The sequence below is a fragment of the Opisthocomus hoazin genome, chromosome 27 (genome assembly GCF_030867145.1).
Source record: "Opisthocomus hoazin isolate bOpiHoa1 chromosome 27, bOpiHoa1.hap1, whole genome shotgun sequence".
Taxonomy (NCBI): domain Eukaryota; kingdom Metazoa; phylum Chordata; class Aves; order Opisthocomiformes; family Opisthocomidae; genus Opisthocomus; species Opisthocomus hoazin.
In genome coordinates, this window is record NC_134440.1 from 5,291,398 (window position 1) to 5,312,624 (window position 21,227).

The 21,227-nt window shown below is 51.6% G+C and overlaps 1 protein-coding gene across 1 annotated transcript in view; it reads right to left on the minus strand.

Annotated features, from left to right (window-relative positions):
- The window catches only part of LOC104330848 (fibrillin-2), a 111,800-nt gene that overhangs the window by 29,404 nt on the left and 61,169 nt on the right, over positions 1–21,227 (minus strand). The window contains exons 9-21 of the mRNA XM_075444028.1: positions 15,401–15,553; positions 14,551–14,748; positions 13,715–13,858; positions 11,030–11,149; positions 9,163–9,288; positions 8,553–8,675; positions 7,564–7,839; positions 7,129–7,182; positions 4,637–4,762; positions 4,141–4,266; positions 3,188–3,307; positions 1,735–1,872; positions 1,604–1,654 (exon numbers count right to left, since the gene is read on the minus strand). Coding sequence (XP_075300143.1) covers positions 1,604–1,654; positions 1,735–1,872; positions 3,188–3,307; positions 4,141–4,266; positions 4,637–4,762; positions 7,129–7,182; positions 7,564–7,839; positions 8,553–8,675; positions 9,163–9,288; positions 11,030–11,149; positions 13,715–13,858; positions 14,551–14,748; positions 15,401–15,553 — 1,755 coding nt within the window. The remainder of the gene's footprint in view (positions 1–1,603; positions 1,655–1,734; positions 1,873–3,187; positions 3,308–4,140; positions 4,267–4,636; positions 4,763–7,128; positions 7,183–7,563; positions 7,840–8,552; positions 8,676–9,162; positions 9,289–11,029; positions 11,150–13,714; positions 13,859–14,550; positions 14,749–15,400; positions 15,554–21,227) is intronic.

The window sequence follows — 21,227 nt, forward strand, 5'->3', positions numbered from 1 at the left end:
GCCCACCAGACCAAAACTGGCAACTTGTTGCAATGAAAAACACTTTTGCAAGGAGGCTGCATTACAAAGCCTTGCCAGAGACAGACAGACAGACAGGGTGGTCCTGTTGCACATGTCCGTAGTTGGCACAGCACTGGCGGAGCAGCACCAGGACTCACAAACATGAGTACTGCTGATGGAGCAGCTAAACCTGGAAACCCATTTCCAGGCACACGAATGACAAGAAAATCATCAGCAGTAGTCAGCGTGGATTGACCAAGCGGAAGTCATGCTTGCTAAGCGTGATAAAATTCTATGAAGCATTTCTACTGGCCTGGTAGACAAGGGCAGAGTGGCAGATATTGTCTACCCAGCCTTCAGTAAAGCCTTTGGCACTGTCTCCCATAAGATCCTTGCAGACAAGCTGTTGATGCATGGGCTGGGCAAGCAGGCAGTGAGAGAGACTGAAAACTGGCTGAATGGCCAAGCCTGGAGAGTGGTGTTCAGTGGCACAAAGTCTAGTTGGAGGCAAGCAACTAGCAGTGTACCCCAGGGGTCAATACTGGGTCTGTTCCTGTTTAACATCTTCATTAGCTACCTGGATGATGGGGTAAAGTGTGTCCTCGGCAAATTTGCTTATGATACAAAACTGGGAGGAGTGGCTGATACACTAGACCATGCTGCCATCCAGAGGGACCTTGGCAGGCTGGAGAAATGGGCTGCCAGGAACCTCATGCAGTTCCACAAGGAGAAGGGCAAAGTCTGGCACCTCGGGAGGATCAACCCCATGCACTGATATATGCTGGGGGTCACTCAGCTGGAAAGAAGCTTGGCGGAAAAGGACCTGGGGGTGGACACCAAGTTGAACAAGAGTCAGCAATGTGCCCTTGCTGCAAAGAAGTTAACGATATCCTGGGCTGCCTTAGGAGGGGTGTTGCCAGCAGGTCAAGGGAGGTGATCCTTCCCCTCTACTCAGCACTGGTGAGGCCACATGTGGAGCGCTGTGTCCAGTTCTGAGCTCCTCAGTATGAGAGAGAGATGGACATACCTTCTCTGGAGATATTCAAGACCCGTCTAGACGTGGTCCTGTGCAGCCTGCTGTCAGTGACCCTGCTTCGGCAGGGGGGTTGGATTAGATGACCCACAGAGGTCCCTTCCAACCCCTACTATTCTGTGATACAGACTCAAAGATGCAGGATAGCAACAAATAGACAATGACCAACAAAATTAAAATAAAAAAATTAAAAAAAAAAATTTAAAATAAAAGAAAAAATAAAAATAAAAAAATAAAATAAAATAAAAAATAAAATAAATAATAAAATAAAATAAAAAAATTAAAAAATAAAATAAAAATTAAAATAAAATTTAAAAAAATTAAAAAATATAAAATAAAATAGAAAATAGAAAATTAAAAAATAAAATAAAATATAAAATAAAATAAAAAATAAAAATTAAGAAAATAAAATAAAATAAAAAATAAAAAATAAAATATAAAATAAAAAATAAAATATAAAATAAAAAATAAAATATATAAAAAATAAAATAAAATAAAATATAAAATAAAAAATAAAATCAAATCAAATATAAAATAAAATAATGTCTTCTGCGTCCTGCCGCACTTTACCTTCACAGGTGACCCCCTTCATCCTAGCATATCCCCGGGGACAGGCAGTATCTGCAAGAAAACAGAGGAACGTCAGCAAAGAACCAGGCTGCCTCCTGCCTTGGGGCTCTCCGTGCCACGCAGAGCCTTACCGATCTCGCAGCGCTCGCAGGGGCTGCCCCACGCTGCCCCCAGCGTGGCACAGCACTCCGATTTCAGCGTGGCCCCGTTGATGTTCACCTCGCAACGCCCATCCTGGATGTTCAGCCAGCACGTCCCTTTCATGCTGTCTGCAGGGGCACAGACAAGGCGTGAGTGAGGAGCTGCTCCTTGGCGGAGGTCCCCAGCCCGGCGGCCACGAGAAGGAGCTAGGAGGACCTATCCCCCAGCTGCAGTGTGACTGTCGCTCTCTGGCGTCGCTTTATCTTTTAGGCTGTGGGGCCAAGCGCTTTGCAGCACGGACACAAACTATGCCGGTCCCCAGAGCCCTGCCCCACCGCTGTGCTGTGGAGCAGCATTTCTGTCCTCTGATACAACTGCTATTGCATCAGTTCTGTATTCTGCCCTTTTCCTAGGCCCAGCCTGCTCCTCTTCTGGGTGGAAATAGTCCTTTCTCTCCATCTCATCTCTTCTGTGATGCTTTGCAGGGCCCTGACCTCGTAGGAGTGCGAAGTGGGCACCTTCTCATCTTGATGAGCAGGGATCTACTTCACCTTGGTGTGCCCTGAGGTCAGCCCACTACAAAGCTATCTGATGAGTGAGAACCCACCATCCTGATGCCCTGAGGATCCCCTGGGACCCCATGCCTTGCTGCAGCACAGCTGGGGATTTCTGCGTCTGACACACAGAGCTCTGAGCACTGCCTGAGGCTGCAGCTTTTCAGGCTGGATGTGTAAGAGATGTTAATTGTTACCAAGAACCAAGGAAACACCAGGTGAGAGAGAGAGGCCTCAAAGGATCCCCATCCCTAAAGCAAGAGCATGGGACTTGCTTCAGTGATTTGCCCTGGTGAGGCCCCATCTGGAGTACTGTGTCCAGTGCCGGGCTCCCCAGTTCAAGAGAGATGAGGAGCTACTGGAGAGAGTCCAGCACAGGGCTACGAGGATGGTGAGGGGACTGGAGCATCTCTCCTACGAGGAGAGGCTGAGGGAGCTGGGCTTGTTCAGCCTGGAGAAGAGAAGGCTGAGAGGGGACCTTAGAAATGCCTCTAAATATCTGCAGGGTGGGTGTCAGGAGGATGGGGCCAGACCCTGTTCAGTGGTGCCCAGCGACAGGACAAGGGGCAACGGGCACAAACTGGAGCAGAGGAAGCTCCAGCTGAACACAAGGAAGAACTTCTTCCCTCTGAGGGTGACGGAGCCCTGGCCCAGGCTGCCCAGGGAGGCTGTGGAGTCTCCTTCTCTGGAGATATTCCAGCCCCGCCTGGCCGCGGTGCTGTGCAGCCTGCTCTGGGTGACCCTGCTTGGGCAGGGGCTTGGGCTGGGTGACCCACAGAGGGCCCTGCCAACCCCCAGCATTCTGGGATTCTGTGATTCAGATGAACAACAAGGTGTGTTGATGGGCACTGCTGATATCAGAGCTGCCTCTAGAAGGCCACATCCTTACCCACGCAGATGGTGCCACTGGGGTCCAGTTTGCTGCCTGGGGAGCACTCGCAAGCAAAGGAGCCAGCGTTGTTCCTGCAGACACCGTTCACACAGGGGTTAGAGGTGCACTCGTTGATATCTGTGGGAAGAAAGAGACTGTCACTGCCTTGAGTGCCACGAGACCCAATTTTCTGGTCCAGAGGCTGAGGGAGTTGAGAAGAAAAGAATGTGAAGAAAGGAGTTTTTCAGCTGTTCAGAGGATCACCAGTCCAGGCCACAGGAGTCCTGCATGTACAACTCCAGTACACACCACCTCAAGGGAATTAGTGAGCCTCTTCAGGACCAAGGGCATGGATGGATTGAGTGTAGTTGGTGCAGCTATGGGGGAGTGATGGACTCGCTCGCTCAGGGCTACTCCTGGCCAAGACGGGAGCAGCCACAGTGCTGAATACGGCCTCCATGTACCTGTTTGAACCAGATGTGAGGCTTCAGAGCTTTTCCCATTTGTCACCTTTACAGAAAATTGTTTGGTTGCTTTTTTTTTTTTTCTCTAAACAGACTTTTATGTGCAAAGTGTCAGTTCTCAAATGCTTGAGGACCTTGTGGTCAGGAAATAATTTCCCCCACTCCAAAGTGTAAGCTTTCAATCAAATGCCCCAAACTTGCAATTTTGGTCAGGTTTTAGCTAAAATTTTGGAGGCCTAGAGGAAATTCTTCTGGTTTTCAGTCACTGAAAAGCCCAGATGTTCTGGGTTTGGATGTCCACTATTTTGAATGAAGTGTGAAATTCCCCCCCAGGGAAAAAACCCAAAGCCACAAACCCCAAGCCTGGACCTGCTCCAGTTCAAACCACTGTGGTCAAAAGGGAACCAACGACACATTAGACCTTGAGCTCCCTTTCAGGCAGGACCTCAAGCCATAGCTGTTTACATCTTGTGAAGATGTTCTCCGTTGCCTTCAAAGTCACATTACCTTCACAGGTATCCGTCTCCGTCCTGAAGACGAAGCCCTTGGGGCAGGTGCAGGTGTAGCTGCCGGGTGTGTTGCGGCACAGTCCGTTGTCACACAGCAAACGATTGACAGCGCATTCGTCAACATCTGTGGGCAGAGAGATGGGGCTTCTGAGCCACGACACCAGCGCCTGCTCTTCTTTTCTGCCAGCCCTAGAGAGGTCTGACAGCCCAAGGCACAGAAACGCAGTGCCGTCCTCAAAGCAACACAACGTGGGAAGTATGGTAAATCATGTATATATAGTTTTTTACATAGCACCTTGTGCTTTTCCATGCGGATAAGACAGCCCTGAATGGGGACACTGTTGGAGGGCATCAGCTGCTGTATCACCTCAGGCTTGTGCAGCCGACACATCTGGCTCCCAGCCTCATATGCTGAGTGCATGCCACCCTCTCCTGACTGGCACCGAGCTCCTGGCTCCCTACGCCACGCTGAGCCTGGGCTGCCCTGAACTCACCCACGCAGTTCTTGCCCGTGGGATCTGACTCGTAGCCCAGGTTGCAGATACAGCGGTAGCTCCCACGCAGGTTCTCACACATGCCGTTGGGGCAGATGTCTGGGTTGAGGGCACATTCGTTGATGTCTGCACAGAGAAAGAAGTCAAATCAGATGGACCATAGCAAATGCAAATACAGAAAACTTCCACCCTGTAATTTTTCACTGTTCTTGGTGTCAGTAGCCAGCTGGGGCACCCATCTGTAGAAATCCCTCCTTTCTGTCCTACCTACCCTCCTGGTTTGACCCAGTAGGTTCTGGGGGGCCTTGTTCCTCTCCTTCTGGTGCTGTGGAGCTGGGCATCTTTGTCCTGGAGATACACATCTGAGCTAGCATAGGGTTCTGAGCTCAGGAGGAGAGAACTGGGTACAGGGTTGAGATAAGCCCAGACTCCGTTCCATATCAAGGGTTCGCAGGTCTTTCTATTACACTTCTGAATCTCCTTACAGCATCTTTATCCCAGGTACTCAGGTCAGACCATTTAATGATCTCTCCTACTGGAAGAGCTGGGAAGAATAAGCTGTTTGTAAGGTGCTGGGATCAGGATGCTGGGGCCAGCTAGGGTAAGGGCAGAGCATGATGGACAACCTGTGCATACACAGCCCTGCCACAGGAGACCATGGCTGTGGGCAGAACAGGGCAAGACATATTTGAGAGCAGGCTGTGGGCAGCTGAGCTGGCAGAGGGTCATGTCCATGACTAGATGGTCACAGCAAAGCCCTTTTGATGGCGAAATCCCTGTATCTCCTAGGCCAGCCATGGTCCCCAAGCTGAGAGCTTGCACAGGCTCCCTGACTACGCAGCTGCCAGGCTGGAAGAAGTCCTGATCAGGCCAAAGTAAATTTCCTTTCCCTACTGCTGACATGAAGAACCGACTGAAAGCAGCTTGGGCAGCCTGGAAAGAGAGAAGTGAGGACCTGTGGCCTCTGCCTGGTTCCTGGTCTTGGAGAACGTGTGGTGGGGCAGAGACCAAGGGGAAGGCTATGTTTGGGAAACGGCAGGGCCTGGGACAGGGGCCAAATCCTGCAGGATGTCAAAACCTCAGCTTCAAAGACTTGCAAAGCACCTTGGACAAATTTGCCTCAAACCGAGAGATTTTTGGATGGTTCTGCAGCCACGTGCAGGGGGTACCACAGCCCCCGCTGCCCATGAGCATGGTGGTTGGGCTTCTGGCAGGGAGAGGCGCAGGCACCTCTGCCGTCACCCACCTCCTGCCTGCCCCCCCATCAGCAGCACCAAGCGCCCAGTGTGTGCAGGCAGTAATCCAGAAGGGTGGCGGCCAGACGGGCAGTATCTCTTCTTCTGCATCAGCACCATCTCACTGCCTTCTTGGAGCAAACTTCTGGTGCCCAAAGAGATTTTGCCGCGGCAAGAACCAGTCTCCCCACAGGCCAGGGCAGGTTTGTGTTTGCACAGCAGTGTCCTCGCAGTGCCGCAGTGCCAGATGGCAAGCGGCCCAGGCCAGGGCTTCCCAGACACTGCTGGCCTTTGTCTCCACGCAGCTGGAGTTCAGTTACATCCCCAGGGAAATGCAAGCCTGGAGAGCGCTGAGCGCGCACAGTCCTGGCTGCGGGCAGCGCTGGGCTGACCAGAGCATGTCTGACGTTAGCTTCTTGCTAGAAAGCATCTTATCGTTAGCCTGAGACTGACTTCGGCCAAGACACGGTGCCCTGGAAGGAAGCCCAAGAAGCCACCAGGGTTTTGCCTCTGGCTCATTCCTGCCTGGAAAGGTTTGAAAGGCCGTAGCTATCTGGCTGCTTCGTGCTTTTCCTGCTGATCCAAGCGCTGCCCAGGGCTGGCAGCGCAGCCGCCTGCCTGACCTCTTGCAGAGCTGTCTAATTCAAAGCAGCCCCTTGGCGACACGTCCCAGCATGTGCCTATCACCTCCCGCTCCCTGGGAGACGCCGAGCCCTCTGCTCATACGGACCAAGGGAGCTGGAGGGCAGAGGAGGGGAACAAGCAAGAGGATGCAATCGGTCACGCTCTTCGTTCCCATCAAAGCAGGGAGTAAAGCCAAACTCTGCGTGCGCGTCCCCAGAAATGTACTTCCCACGGGGTGCCAGGAATCAACCCCTTGATTCAACACGCAGCCCTCAGGGATGCTTGCTCAACGTCCACTCGTGGTGCTTCAGGGAGGAGGAAAGACACACAGCACCCCTCTCCCCCCGCGCCCAAGCTCACGTCCCACCCACAGACACCCACTGACACAGAGCCGGATCCTTCCGTGCGCTCGCACCCACCTGGGCTGTGCAAGGTACCCTGCGCTCACCCACAAACGGCTCTCGCACACAGGCGGAAGGTGCCAACCCCCCAGCATGCCCTCCGCCCCGCCGACTCGCTCACGGCACGCGCTCCCACGGGCCCAAAGACGCACGCGCGCTCCGTTAAAAGCAGTTGAAGGAAAGAGCCGAGAGTGACGTTAGATCTAGAATCTGGTACGTGGGATGCACGTACCTCTGCCATCAGCTGTTATTCCAATGCCGCTGCTGCAGAGTGCCTGGAATTCAGCTGTGTAGAAAGAACAACAGAGCCGTTAGCTTTTCTAGACCGTTCACGCACAGCGACACTAACCCCGGGTAACGCTGGATTTATTGTTAGTTTGTTAGAATGTCAGCTGTGGGCTTCCAGGCAGCGTCTCTTTTTACTTCTGCAGTGTGTATTCTAGAGCTGGTACTTGCAGTTAGTAGTCCAACACTGTGAGAATCACTGCAATGAGATCAGCATCAGATTCGTGGATCCAACATAAATTTGTTGACTGCACGGTGTCCCTTTCCCCCTGCCTATGGCTTTCCCACGTCACTGCCAAGCTGCCCAGCCCGTTGCAGGGACCCAGAATGTCTCTGAGCACCTTGCTGGCTTTTTGAAAACTCAAGTGGAAGAGAAGCTCACCAGAGTTTTTGGCCGGACAGGGCTGGCAGGGCTCTCCGAAGCCATGGTCTGGGTTAGCACAGCAGCACTCAGACTTGGTGACTGCTCCTGGAAAGGGACGAGCGCACGTTCCCTTTTTAATGCCTCCGTAGCAGGTGCTGCGCATGTGGGTGTCCACACAGACTCGTCCGTCCACCCCGATCGCCAGGCCCCCGAGGCACTCGCAGCGGAAGGAGCCCTCCGTGTTAATGCACCAGCCATTCATACAGATTCCCGGCGTCTCGCACTCGTCGATGTCTGGAAGAGGAAGCACAAACTGGCTGTTACCTACCCACAGGCAGCAGGACACCGGGACAGCGGCTTTGGACTATTTTGTAGAGAGACTTGGAGACTAAGAGGGAGCCAGAGGTGCAGTTTAGAGCATCACACCCCCTGCACGCTCTGCTGGCTGTCCCTGATGGCTCAAGAGAAGGAACAGGGATCTGGGCTTCTTCCATCTCCTGAGACCCCTTCTCAGAGTAGCAGGGTCTGGTCTCTGCTCTGCTGACAGGGCAGTGACCCAGAGAATGCATCCCGCATCACAGCAGCATATCGAAGAAATGCTATATTCTCCTCTTGCCTCCTTTTTCCACTCTGCCTTCACATCCTCACCTTCCTGCCTTTGGAAGGCACACAAACCATAGTGGGACGTGCTGTAGATGCTGGGAAAGCTGTGGTGACGAGACAGCTGCCAGCTCACATTGGCCATACAGAGCTTCACAGGCTTGCTTAACCTCCTTCAGAAAGAGGATTTAAGCTCCAGGTTGTGCTGCAGTAGTGGAGGTGCAAGAACAGTTTCCCTTATACCCATTCTGCTGTGAGGGGGTAATTTCTGGTGGCAGAGCAGGAGATGCCTGGCCGCAGCCTTGGTTTTACTCAGCTCCCCTTGGCCTCAGACACATGACCAGTCCCCAGGAACATGGACAGCAGGCTGGGAAGCGGGCAGAGACCGAGCTTGGGGACCTACGCACCAACACAGTACCGCCCGTTGGGAGCCAGCACAAAACCCGGCTTGCAGATACATTTGAAGCTGCCGTCCTCATTGATGCACATCCCGTTGAGGCACATGTTGGTGGTGGCACATTCGTCATGATCTGGGGAGGACAAATGGAAAACATGAGCTGAGCTTGAGAGCTGCAGCAAGACTCTCCTGTGCTCAAAATCTCTCTGTCCCCCATCTCATGGACAAATTGCTTCTTATGGCAGCGGGTGCTAATCCTCAAGGCAGAGTCCCCACTGCTGCCCCTGGTGAGAGCTGTCCTGCTGCGTCCCTGCCGCTCTCAGTACCCTGCTCAGCTGGTGCAGCTCGCAGCAGGACTCCAGACACTGGTTGCTGGAGAATGTTCTGCTTCCAGACCCAGACCTGCTCATGCTCTGAGACCCCAAAACCTAAAGAAGGACTCCAGGAGCATTAGCACCTTTATAAAAACACCTTCCTATTTCAGTCCTCCCATTTTAAAATGCACTCTGTGCTAGAGACAAAGGGAGTACGGCACAGGTTAAAGTAACCACCAGTCCCTGGGGAAGACATAGCCTCAGCTCAGTCCCAGCCTCCCCAGGGCACGTCAGGAAAGAGCTTACCAACACAGTTCTTGCCATCAGGAGTGATTTCAAAGCCAGCGTTGCAGATGCACTGGAAGCTGCCGTCAGTGTTAACACAGCGGCCGTTCCTGCACATCACCCCGTTCATGATGCACTCGTCGATATCTGGCAGGGGAATAAACATAAGAAAGTAGCAGCAGGTGGAGTGAGAAGCAGTTCCGGCTTAATACGCTCCATGAGAAAGCCAGGCAAGTGCTCTCAGACACTCAGAGCATGCCCTGCTCCAGGATCACATTCTTCCCCTCTGTACAAACTGCAGGAGATGGAAAAGATGTGGAAAAAGCTTTCTGTATGCTCTGGAAGCAGCACAACATTTGCGAGGTTGGAGGTCTGAGATCTCAGACCCTCCATGAAGTCTTTGTCAACCTCCTTCCCTAGGGCCCCCTTTGCAACTCAAATTATCCTAGGGCTGTTCCAGTCCACAGTAGACACCAAAAGCCCTCAGACCACCAGCCATGGACTCCGGCCTGCCACAGAGATGTGGTCCCACTGCCTCAGCAAAATGAATCCCAGGACAGAAGCTGGGGTACAACAAGACTGAAGTACGGCAGCAGGGCAGGTGCCGTGCTGCACATCAGGAATGTGATATCTCCTTGCTTTGGGACACAGGCCACTGAATGCCTCCGGGTAAAGACGAGAGAAGAAAGGAAGAGCACTATCTCAACTAGGGGGTTGTTACTGACCCTTTGTCAAGAGCTGGGGAAGACAGGATGAGCTATTTTATGAGCAAAGTACAGAAAACCAATCGTCTGGCCCCAGCAGTGACGGATGATCCAGACAATTTGTAGACTTCTCCTAATATGGAGAAGTTAGCTTCAGAGCAGCCTAGCAGAAAATAAACTGAATTACAGATGAAAGGGGGTGGCCCTGCACAGAAGGAAACCTCCTTTTGGGCTCTATCAAGAGAAGAGCTGTGTGCCAGCCACATGGGACAATTTCTTGTCCTGACAGCTCGAGAGGTCACAGCTGAAGAATGACATCCAATTTTGGCACTGCACATTGGAAAAGATGAAGACAAAATGGAGGAAGTTGAGAAGATAAGAACAAGGACAATGAGAAGCTTAGAAACATTATCAATGGGAGGAGATTGAGAGACTTGCATTTGTTTAGTCTAGAAGGGAGATGACAGGGGGGTTACAAGCTGCAGTTTCCCAGCATGTAAAAAATGTTGTACAGGAGACAGCGATGAACCAATTTTCACAGCCAGAAAGAGAACCACAATAAGAATTCAGCTTAAAAGATTTAGTTTGGAAATTAGGAAAAGCCTTTCACACTGTCAGGCAACTAGGGGGTCCTTTGGAAACCCCTTCATCAGAAGCCACTCAACAGAAAAATAAAAAAAGTCAAAGGGTGGGCACTGACAGGGAAATCTGCCTTTGCTTCCTGTTCCATGAGACGTTACCTTCCCATCACTCTTTTTTAGCAGTCCCTCATCTAGAGCACCATCTTGCTGCAAGAGACTGACAGAACAACTTTGCTAGAAATCACAATCCCTACACTGATACAAAATCCTATCTTTTGTTAAAATAAAATACTGTCATCTTTAAATAGACTTCTGCTCTTGGAAAGGACTCCATAAGTTCTTTAATTGCCGCTAACCAATTTTAAGGTAGATAAAGGTAGAGAAAATTTCTCCTAGACAGATTTCAGGACACTGCTGGCAGCTCAGCCAAGTTGTTCCAAAATCCCATTGCCCACCTGGCTGGGAGGTTGTTTGGTGCTGGGGACTCCTCACCCTGTTTCCATTTTACAACCAATTTCTTTTGGTATCTAGGTCCCCGATAACCCTGCTGACACTCTTGCAGCACACTGCGTCCTCCCAGCAGGAGAGGCAGAAAGCACGTACCGATGCAAGCCTGCTTCGTGGGGGTGCTCTGGAAGCCTTCGTGGCACTTGCAGTGGTAGGAGCCGGGTGTGTTCACGCAGTCGCCGTGCACGCAGGGGCTGCTGGAGCACTCATCCACATCTGCAAGAAGAAAAGCCTAAAGCTGTGAGTCACCATGATACCCAGCAAGCTACCAGGGCAGGAACCAAGGGCTGCTGAGCCCATCCTGTCGACTCCAGGGCTCAGCATCCCGACAGCGCAGCCAGCAAGGTCCCTCTGGATGGCGTCTCTTCCCTCGAGTGAATCGACCGCACCCCTCAGCTTGGCGTCTGCAAACTAGCTGAGGGTTCACTCAATCCCACTATCTATGTCACTGATGAAGATATTAAATAGTACTGGTCCCAGTGTGGACCCTTGAGGGACACCATTCGTTACTGGTTTCCACTTGGACATTGAGCCATTGACTGTAACTCTTTGGACTCAGTCCTCCAGCCAATTCCTTATCCATCCAACAGTCCAGCCGCCAAGCCTGTATCACTCCAATTTAGAGGTAAGAATCTTGTGGGGAACTACATCAAAGGCTTTACAGAAGTCCCAGTAGATGACATCTATAGCTCTTCTCTGTTTCACTGATGCAGTCACTGTGTTGTCAAAGACCACTAGATTAGTCAGGCACAATTTGCCCTTGGTGAAGCCACGCCAGCTGTTTCTAATCACCTCCATCTTCCAGGAGTTTCAACATATCTTCCCTTCTGAACAGTTTACAGCCACCAATTGCAGTGCTCTGGTTCTGTGATTAGTCCCACCACATTTCAGTATAGGTTTCTAGCTGCACAGCAGCTTCCAGCTCCTCCTGTTTGTTACCCCTGCTGCGTGCATTGAAATGGAGGCACTCAGCTGGGCTAGCAAACCTCTCACCTTTTTAGAGGAACACACCCTAATTACTTTCAGCTATTTCACAGGTGTTTCCCTGTTGGTTCCTCATGCATCAGCAGCCCCTGGCTCTTCTCTGTTGCTCAAAACTCCATCCCCTTCTCCCACTAAATTTAGTTTAAAGCAGTCCTTATAACTCTGCCCAGTCTGTTGGTGAAGAGCTTCTTGTTCCACTTGATCAGGTGAATCCCATCAGCTCCCAACAGACCCAGCTTCTCAAAGGTACATCATAGAAGCCAAAACCTTGTGTATGGCACCAGGCGTGGAACCAGGCGTTCACCTGTTAAACTCCTCTCCTCCTTCCTGAACCCCTTCCTCTGACTGGGAGGACAGAGGAGAACACCTCCTGTGCTCCAGATTCTTTCAGCATTGCTCTGAGAGACATGTAGTCTCTTCTGGTAGTTCTAAGTTGCCCTGTCACAGTATCATGAGACCCTACATGGAATAGGGGGAGTGGATGATAATCTGGAGGCTTCACCAGTCTTGGCGGCCTCTCAGTGATGCTGCAAATGTGAGCTCCTGGTAGGCAGCAAACTTCGCTAGAGAAACTGGCTGATGTCAGTTGGGTGCTTTGGTACCTCTCACTAAGGAATCTCCAATTACTAATACTTTTTACGTTCTTTTCTAGTGCCACTGGTGCATTACATGCATTTTGGTGGATCAAGGTTGCAAGGCTGTCTTTTCCTGCATCTTGTCCCTTCCTCACTTCATTCTCCAAACCCAGAGCATTGTATCTTTTACACAAGGGCACTTCAGGCTCAGAGCACTCCTGCCCTGAGCAGAGACAAGGCTCCAGTCTCCTTCACCTTATGAATTACTTGTGTCAGTAAGCTCGAGGTTGAATTCAGGCTTACCTCCCCCTTGAGCAACCTTAAGGTGAGGCTGTCACGTAGCCTGGGACAGCACAATACCACGTACCAATCTCCCGCTTACATTCCCAGATACCGCACTGCCTGTTGAGCTCTCTCATAACATAGCTACTTGTTGGAAGAGTTCTTCTAGCTGGGCACACATCCAGCTGTGACACCCACCACTGCCTTCAGGTGCTAGGGGCACTTCCAGGTGCTGCATCTCCATACAACCTGAGGTCTGGACAGCTATTTCAGCCCTTGGGAGGTCTGCTTGGGTGGAGATGTCAGCATAGGAAGGCTGTTCCTTGCAGATGCAGCAGGTGGACACCCTTATATTTCAGTCCTTATAGTTCTCAGCAAAAATAGCCCACTTACTTACAAAATGGTAATTCTTTTGAAAGATGCCTTCTAATCCCTTGAAGATCTCAAGCTTCTGACTAGGCTTGCACAGCCACTGACTAGCTGGGGTGACCATCGGGGCTGCAGCCTAAGCCCGTGGGTAAGCAGAGCAGGCAGCAGCCCAACAACTGGCAGAACACGCTGCCCTTTCTGCTGCTCCCTGATCGCTGGTGCTCCCCGGGGGCTGGTTATATGGGGCTTCCCACGCTGTGAACGGGCCATGAGGACCACCGACACCATCCCGGCGCTGGGACTCTGTCCAAGCAGTGACAAGCAGCTCAGACAATGGCAATGTTGTGGCTACCAGAGGAGAGCTGTCACCCTGGGTGTTCCTTGCAGGGCAGACATATCCTTTCCATCATGCAGCTTTGTTACCTGACATGAGCCCTCTATCACCAGCCTCTTGTGGGGAGCTCTGACTGGGATGGGGGGCTGTTGGGGCAGCAGCTCGAGGGGCTGGTAGGAGCAGGCATGGGGCACGGCGGGAGCCGACCCGTGTGTGTGTCAAGCAAAGCCTACTCACCAATGCACTCTCCGCGCACGTCCTGCTTGTACCCCATGTTGCACTCGCAGCGGTAGCTGGACGGGGTGGGGATGCAGCGTCCGTTCAGGCAGAGGTTAGTGAAATGCTTGCAGATGTCGATGGTCTGATTCAAGGTGGCAGTTCCTGGAAAGCACAGAGACAGCATCGGGTAGAGGATTACAGCTCCCTTCCTTTGATGGTCCCCAGGAAGCAGGTCGGTAAGTCCAAGAGCTGATGGATCAGTGGTCCTCCTGAGCCCTGAACAAACATGGGGCTGCAGAGGCAAACTCAGCTGCCTCAGCAATCTCTGCAGGGTTCTGCAGTACCTGGCATGCTCCTACTCCATTGACATGCACAGGATGGCACAGCCTCTCAGAAGCAAAGTGGGAATCAATATTTATTGACATCCAGTGCATTTTCACAGGCTTCAGCCCTTAGCGAGGAGCTGTATGGGGATGCACCAGAGAGGGGTGTCCAAAGTGGTGGGAAAACCAGTTTTGTTTTGGGGAAGCAGAGAGCGAAGCAGTGACGTGAAAGCTTCATTGCTATTTGGTAATTCGAAAGATATTCTGCACTGGAGCCAGGCTCGGCTCCCTTGCTCCGCCAGCAGACACTGTTTGATCTGCTTCTGGGCTCAGCATCCTGCACAGCATTAGTGTCACATCCCATCACTCCCCCCGTGTCAAAATAAACCTTGTAGCTGGCTACGAGCACGGGCGCTTTGCTCGTGTGTGCGCGGCGCAGAGGAGCGGCCGGCACGCAGGCAGACACACCGCCTGTGTTCTGAGACAGGCAGCCAAACCGGGTCAGCACAGTAAAAAAGTCATTTTAATTACCAATGCTTGAACTTCCTGGGCCCATTCCAGGCAGACCTGGGATCCCGCCTTGTCCATTTGCCCCATTTGGTCCGATGCCTCCAGGCCCGTTGAGTCCCGGCCCAACACCATTGGGCCCGAATCCAGGAATTCCTGGAAAGCTCCCAGGGAACCCTGGCACGACTGGGAGTCCTTCGATGCAAAGCCTGCGGTACTCATCTGAAACAAAACAGCTGCCTTAGTGCTTTTCCAAGAGTGCCTGAATCCCCCTCCCGCCTCTGCCAGAGCGCGGGGAGCAGAGGGATGGAGACGGACTGGCAGGGAGCAGAGAGGGTGGGTGCTGATGGGAGCAAGGCAGATGGGTGAGGAGGGTTTTAACACCCTTCACTCCGGAGCAGACGATGAGACGATGAGTGTTCGGCGACGGCTTCTCGGGGTGCGTGGGACAGTTGGCACCATGGGCTCCCATCATGCAGGAAAGGACAGGACACAGGAGGGTGCCAGACACTGTCAAGCTCTGCCCTGCTCAGAGCTGGTGACGAAAGAAGAGAGGCAGAGAGATAGCTCTACAGTGCTGTGCCTCCTCAAGGCCTCCTGCTGCCTGGGCTCACACTCATTTGGCCCCAAATTTCAATTATGGTGGGAGCCAAAGATTGCTGAAGGGGTAGGAGGAAAGGGATAAATTCTTTCCTTGGCTGAACTCATCTGGCTCAGCTTCAGAAGAGACCCAGGCGGGAGAGCCAGCATCCCCATGTGACCTTTCTCTGCGTGTTATGTTGATGATTCTCCACGTCAAGCCTGGGGTACCACTAGGGCCACCAGAGCCACGAGTTGGCCAAGCAGAGGGTGATGTCCTTTGTGTTGCACTTACCAGACCCCCGGACAGGGCACATCTCTGGAGTCTGACCAATGGCCCAGCAACGCCCCGAGTCACAGCAGCACTGCATCTTGGTGTACTGGCCAGGAAGGTCCCCGGCACAGCGGCCCCCGATCAGAGCAGAGAAACACGTCCCAATCCGCTGGTCTGCAGAGAGGGAGAGGAGGAGACACATTCGCAACATGTCATCACCATACTCTTGGTCAGGTCCTGAGTGCCCATTCCCAATGGTGTCTCTTCTGGCCTTCCAATGTTCCAATCTGACCTCCTGTTCTGCCTTATCCTCCCAGATCATGAGGTTCTCCAGCACCTCCATCTGGAGCACATCAAGGCTGTAGGGCCAGGCCTCATTCCCCAGTATCAGATCTCACATTCCCATTTAGGCTCCTAAATACTATAAGCAGCCTGACCAAGAGCCAGAAACAGGCAGTAGGTGGGCAATCCCTCTCCATCGGATTCTCCGCTGGGAGCTGCCTTCCTTGCCCTGCAGGAAGGACAAGCTGACCCAGCAGATTCTGAGTTCAGAGCAGAAAACACATGAGCTACCCCACCTCATCCCATGCTTCCTCACCTTCCCAAAGAAATGGGATTATTTACAGTTGTCTCCCTCCTCTCACTAGAGTTTCTGCACTGATGAGAGATGTCAGGGACGGGTTCCCCCGCTGACCCAACACACCAGCTGAGAGAGAGAACAGGCTGAGGGGAGGTGGTCTGCAGGAGACCACTGCATACCTTGCCACTTCCACCACTGGACGGCCTGACACATCCCCTCAGTGGAGACAGATAAACTGTGACGGACTAAATATATTATTCAACAGAATTTTGCATGCTGGGGCTGAGATGTCCATTCTTCAGGTTCCTCCTCTGATGTTAGTGTCTGTCTTGCTTATTTATATTACCCTTGTGACCAAGGGTTGGCCATCAGTGCCAATATAACAGTGCAACAGGCCCCAAACTTGGCCACGTGGAGGGCAGTGCCTTCTCTCTTGGGCTGTTGGACCCAACATCATGTATTTTCCTCTAACTTCTGCCACAAAAAACATTTCCCTGTCATAAAAACAACCCAGCACTGCCTGCTACTATTTTGAGGGTTCCCAGACAGTGAGCGGGCATTCCCCAGCCGTCGCTGCTCTAGACTGAAGCCTCAGCTGCAAAAGTCCTTTCCCATGTTCTCACTTGTTGCAGGACAGAGCTGGCAGACCAAGGTGGTCAGCCGTTCCCTGCACCAGTTTGGTCAGGCTGTGGATCCAGGTACAACCCTTCCAGCATCAGTCAGCGACTCCCGATGCTGTGCTGAGCAAGGACCTTTCCACAGCCACCGCTGCCCAGTGTGGTCCCGCACGTCTCAGGCTTGGCAAGGATCTGCCTTTCCCTCCCAGAACTGATTTGATGGCAAAATGTCCCATGTCCCAGGCTTCCCATGAGGAAGCATTCCCTGCCAGGTCCCAGTGGTCCCAGCATCTCCCGCTAAACAAATGGAGCTGTTCCCAGCTCCGCATCCCTCCAGCCTGATTGCTCCCATTCCCACTGGATGCCTGTTTCAGGTCATGGGTTAGTTCCCACAGCCTGGACTGAGCTGGGAGGAGAACGAGCCCTGGATGGTGGTCAAAGTCCACAAGCCTGGCCAAAGCCACAGACACCAGGCCTGGCCGGTGTTTGGTGTGTGGCTTCTGGACAAGGCCCAGGAGACTGAGGGTCTTTCACACGTCTAGCAGGCTCCGTCTGGCAACAAGTCCTCTAGGAAAACCTGGAATCTTCCACTTCTTCATCTCCCGTCCTTGTTTCTCAAGCAAATTAATGAGGGGGAAAGTCTAGTCTGATTTGTCATCTCTGCCTCTAGACTGACACTGGCTGGCAGGCTGACACTTTCCTGAAATATAATTGAAATTAATTGCACGGAGCTGTTTGATCTGTGGGCTGTGGTTACATTTCTTCTCTAATCACAGCTCAGCGGCTTTCAGAGGACAGTGACCCCATTTAAAACCAGGGTGACTAAGCCAGCAGGTCTTTTCTCAGATACCTCCTTTCCGCCATTCTGCAGCACCGAGTTCAGCGTGAACTATTCCCTTTTAGGAAACTTTAAACACCAAAGAGACTTCCAGAAAGAAAGACAGACTAGGAGAAGGGAAACTTGAGTGAGGGGATTGAATACGACACTGGATTAGCTCCAAATCCTAACGAAGGGAAGTAACAAGCCACACGGGTATTGGGGATATCCCAAGCCCTTGATTTCTGGCAAGTGGCAAAAATGGAAGAGCGATGCCCACGTCTTTGCAGGTTTCAAGATGCTGGAGTGTAGACGAGAGCTGCATTTCCACGGCACGTTGACAGGTTGATGTTACTCAGCATCAGCACATAGCCCCCTCTTACTCCAGAAAGAAGCTGCTCTCTGAAGAAGCCAGGCCAGGACAGCGAGGCCATTTGGAAAAGCTGCACCTCAAACCCTTGATGGGATTTTAGCTAAGTGAGGGCTTAGGGCTGAGCTTAAATGAACGCCTAGACCTGAGGGTGGTAGTTTGGAATAAACCCTCTGGGCATGAGAGAGAACAGATCCCAGCTGGCTCCTGTTTTTCGGTGTGATGCTTGCCATCCCAAAAGCTGTGACACACGGTGACAGTTAATGGGCAAGGGGTGATTCGGAGAACGCAGCCTCCTTCCCCACAGACAGACATGCTGACAAGTTTGACAAGGCAGGGAGGTCACAGCAGTTTGTGTAACGGAGGGAACGGTCCAGCACTTATTTATCTGGACAAATGTTTATTAAATTCAGCTGTCTTTGCTGCAGTTCGCAATAATCTCTCTCAGAAATGAAGGTCAGAACTAATTGAAAACTCATCTGGAGCTGCCTTGGGCAGAGAGAGGGGTGGATGGAAAGAACAGTGGGTCCCTGCAGTCCCCCTGTGACCTCCTGCAGGACCACCCACACGCCGGAGGTAGGAGCACAAAGCCAGCCTGGTTTTGCTCTGCCTTCCTCTGCAGCTGTTAAGGGAACAGGTTTGCACAATAACCTCAGTAAATCAGATAACGCTGCAGGCGAGAAAGGAGGTGAAATTCCCCACGTGATTAGCAGCACACAGAGGTGGGGGATAGAGCCCCAGGTCCATCAGACGTCTCTGATTCAGAGAGGCTGTGGATGCTTTACAAGGTCCAGCCAGGAGCAGTGGAGCAGGAGATGGAGTTAGGTCTTCTATCATAATAGTACCAGAGTGACTCCATGCTCGACCTTGCTGCTGGGGTCTGGAAGAGTCTGCACCCCTCCGGCTGGGCCCTGATGCCCAGGAGGAACCCCACACCAGGAGCTGCACCCTCCGAGTGACTATCCAGCATGGCTAATCTCTAGCTTCCCTTTGATGTGGAGATCCTCTCTGTGGTCTGCACAAGGTGTCTAAGATCTGTTCTGCACCTGCAAAGGATTTTGCAGTTTTCACCCTGAAGAAAACTTGGTCTTTGGTGGTGGGGCAGGGGCAGGGAGAGACGGAGGAACAGGAACTACTGGTACTGCTTCCCAGGAGAGAACTTTAAAGGGTGTTTCTCACACTTTGTGTCTTGTCATGTACAGAAACTGAGAAGCTGAAGTGACCAAACACAAACAAACTACTGGTTGCAAAAGGCAGCTGGCTCTCACTACAAAGGACCTGAGGGCTATTAGCTCAGAAGAGAGCTGCAACACAGCAGCATGGAGCCAAAGGTCTCCCACCCAAGATGTCCTAGGGCGCTTGGTTTGCAAGGAAGAACGGTGCAGAAAGGAGCCTCATACCGTGGTGAGGACAGCCAGTCTGGACCGATTGATCCCATCGTATGTTCTCTGTTTCTGGAAAACTGACCAATTTCATGCTCGTCTGGGTAATAGTAAGCCAGATGGTGGAGGCGGTCTCATTGAAGAGTCACGCCAGAATGAAGGCACAAAGCAGCCCTCCGGGCAGAGCTCCCACCAAACTGCAATGTCCACGGCACACCTTGGCCCCCAATGCTTCTGCTGTCTCACCTCAGAAGGGCTGCAGTGCAAACAGGGAAGCTCTGGGTGTTCCTGCAGGACAGTTTCTTTGCTGGCAAGTGCTATAATAAATCCACTCCCCCCCCTTGACTGTTCACTCATCTCCAAATTCACCCCCCAGTTCAACGGTTACACGGTCGAGGCATAAACGCACCCCTGAAATGATCTGATAAAGAATGATTGTCTCTAGGGGGAAATGCTTTCCAAACCTGGACTGAATGACCCAGTTTGCAGTCCAGGTTCACACTACAGAGTGACTACGGAGCCTTTCTGCACGCTCTGGTCCCTGCAGACGTCCAGGCAGAGAGCTCTGCGTGGCAGCATCACCAGCTCCCTCGATGCCTTGGGAGCTGCTGGGGAGCTCTGCTCAAGGTCCCTCCCCAGCTGCTTGTCTACCTGTTTTGAGCCTGTAACCCTCACGCCACTTCCCTTTTGACATTTCTTGCCCTCATAAATATAATCTCCTCATATTTCCTTTTTCCTCTTGCTCTTTCCCTTCCTGGGTGATGACCAAAGCTGGCAAAAAGGGTTCTCTAGGCAGGTGAGGTCCTCAGTAACAGCCCCACAACCTTTTCTGAGCCCAGGACTTTGCAATGGTAAGCAAGATCCGGCCCTACCCAGAACTTCAGGCAGCAAATCTGCTGATTTTGCCTAAGGAGAGATAAGACTCAAATGTCTCAGAGCTTTGCTGCACTATCAGGGAAAAAGAGCAAAGAAAGCAATGTGCAGGAGTGCTGACTTGCAGTGAACAAGGGAACACCATGTGCACGTCTGGAAATGCATCTGAAAGGCCATTTTTCTCATTTGAAAATTATTCTTTTAGGCTGTTCTTGAAAAGCAACTCATTGTACTGAAAAGAAAAAAAAAGCCCAACTCGTAGTCTGCTGGAGCAGATCCTTCTGCTGCCTGCAAAGGACTGAGCCTGTCTTTTACAAGCAGAAATGAATGAAACTGTTATGAACATGTGTGGAACTGGATTCTGTGTGTCAGGCACAGGTGGTTGAATCATTCCATAAATGTTCACTCTGAACGATGACGGACTTTCTCCAGCTACGCTGCTGTTTGCATTTTACTGAGGAAGGCAGTGAAAGCAGCTAATGAGATTTGGGATCAACTCAAGCTCACTGTCTTGCTGTTTCAGCTGCAAAAACTACAGGAGATTATTCAAACGCAATAAAAAGGTGTTTACTTTAGTAAAAAGGGAGGGGAAGGGGATGGGAATTTATCAAGGCTGCCACCATAAATTCACCACATAGCCCATGCTGGTGCCCCATGATATATGAGACACTGCGGTCACTTCCAGTATAAACATCTGAGAGGTGGCCGTGTGACAAGCTCATCCGCTCTCTCCCGATGCTGTTCATGCTTTAAGGGTGGCCTTAAATGAATTTATTTATTAATTTTCAATTCTACAAACTATTTGTGTGACTGATTTCATAGGATGTAAATTGTGGGCTTAAACTGCCATAAACTCTCAAAACGAGCACTAAAACCCCCTCAAACGATAGAAGCAGGGGTTGCAAAATACGGATCCTGGGGCAACAACACCCCAATAGCAGCTGTGCACTTTGCCAGCAAAAATAGTGTCTGCCCAAAATGTGACAGCACCCTAGCAGCATGGATTAGCTCAGGGAAATGACTGGAGTGTGATGTATTGAGTTCAGATGCAGTCATAGTCCGCTGCAGCTAACTAAGCTTCGGACTATTTTTAAATTTAGGCTTTCTAATTTTATTTAGTTTTCACTTCTTGAAGGACTTGGTTTCAAGGAAAGTGAGGAAATGGCTATGACTCATCCGACAGCCGTCACACCCCTCCGGGCTTATGGC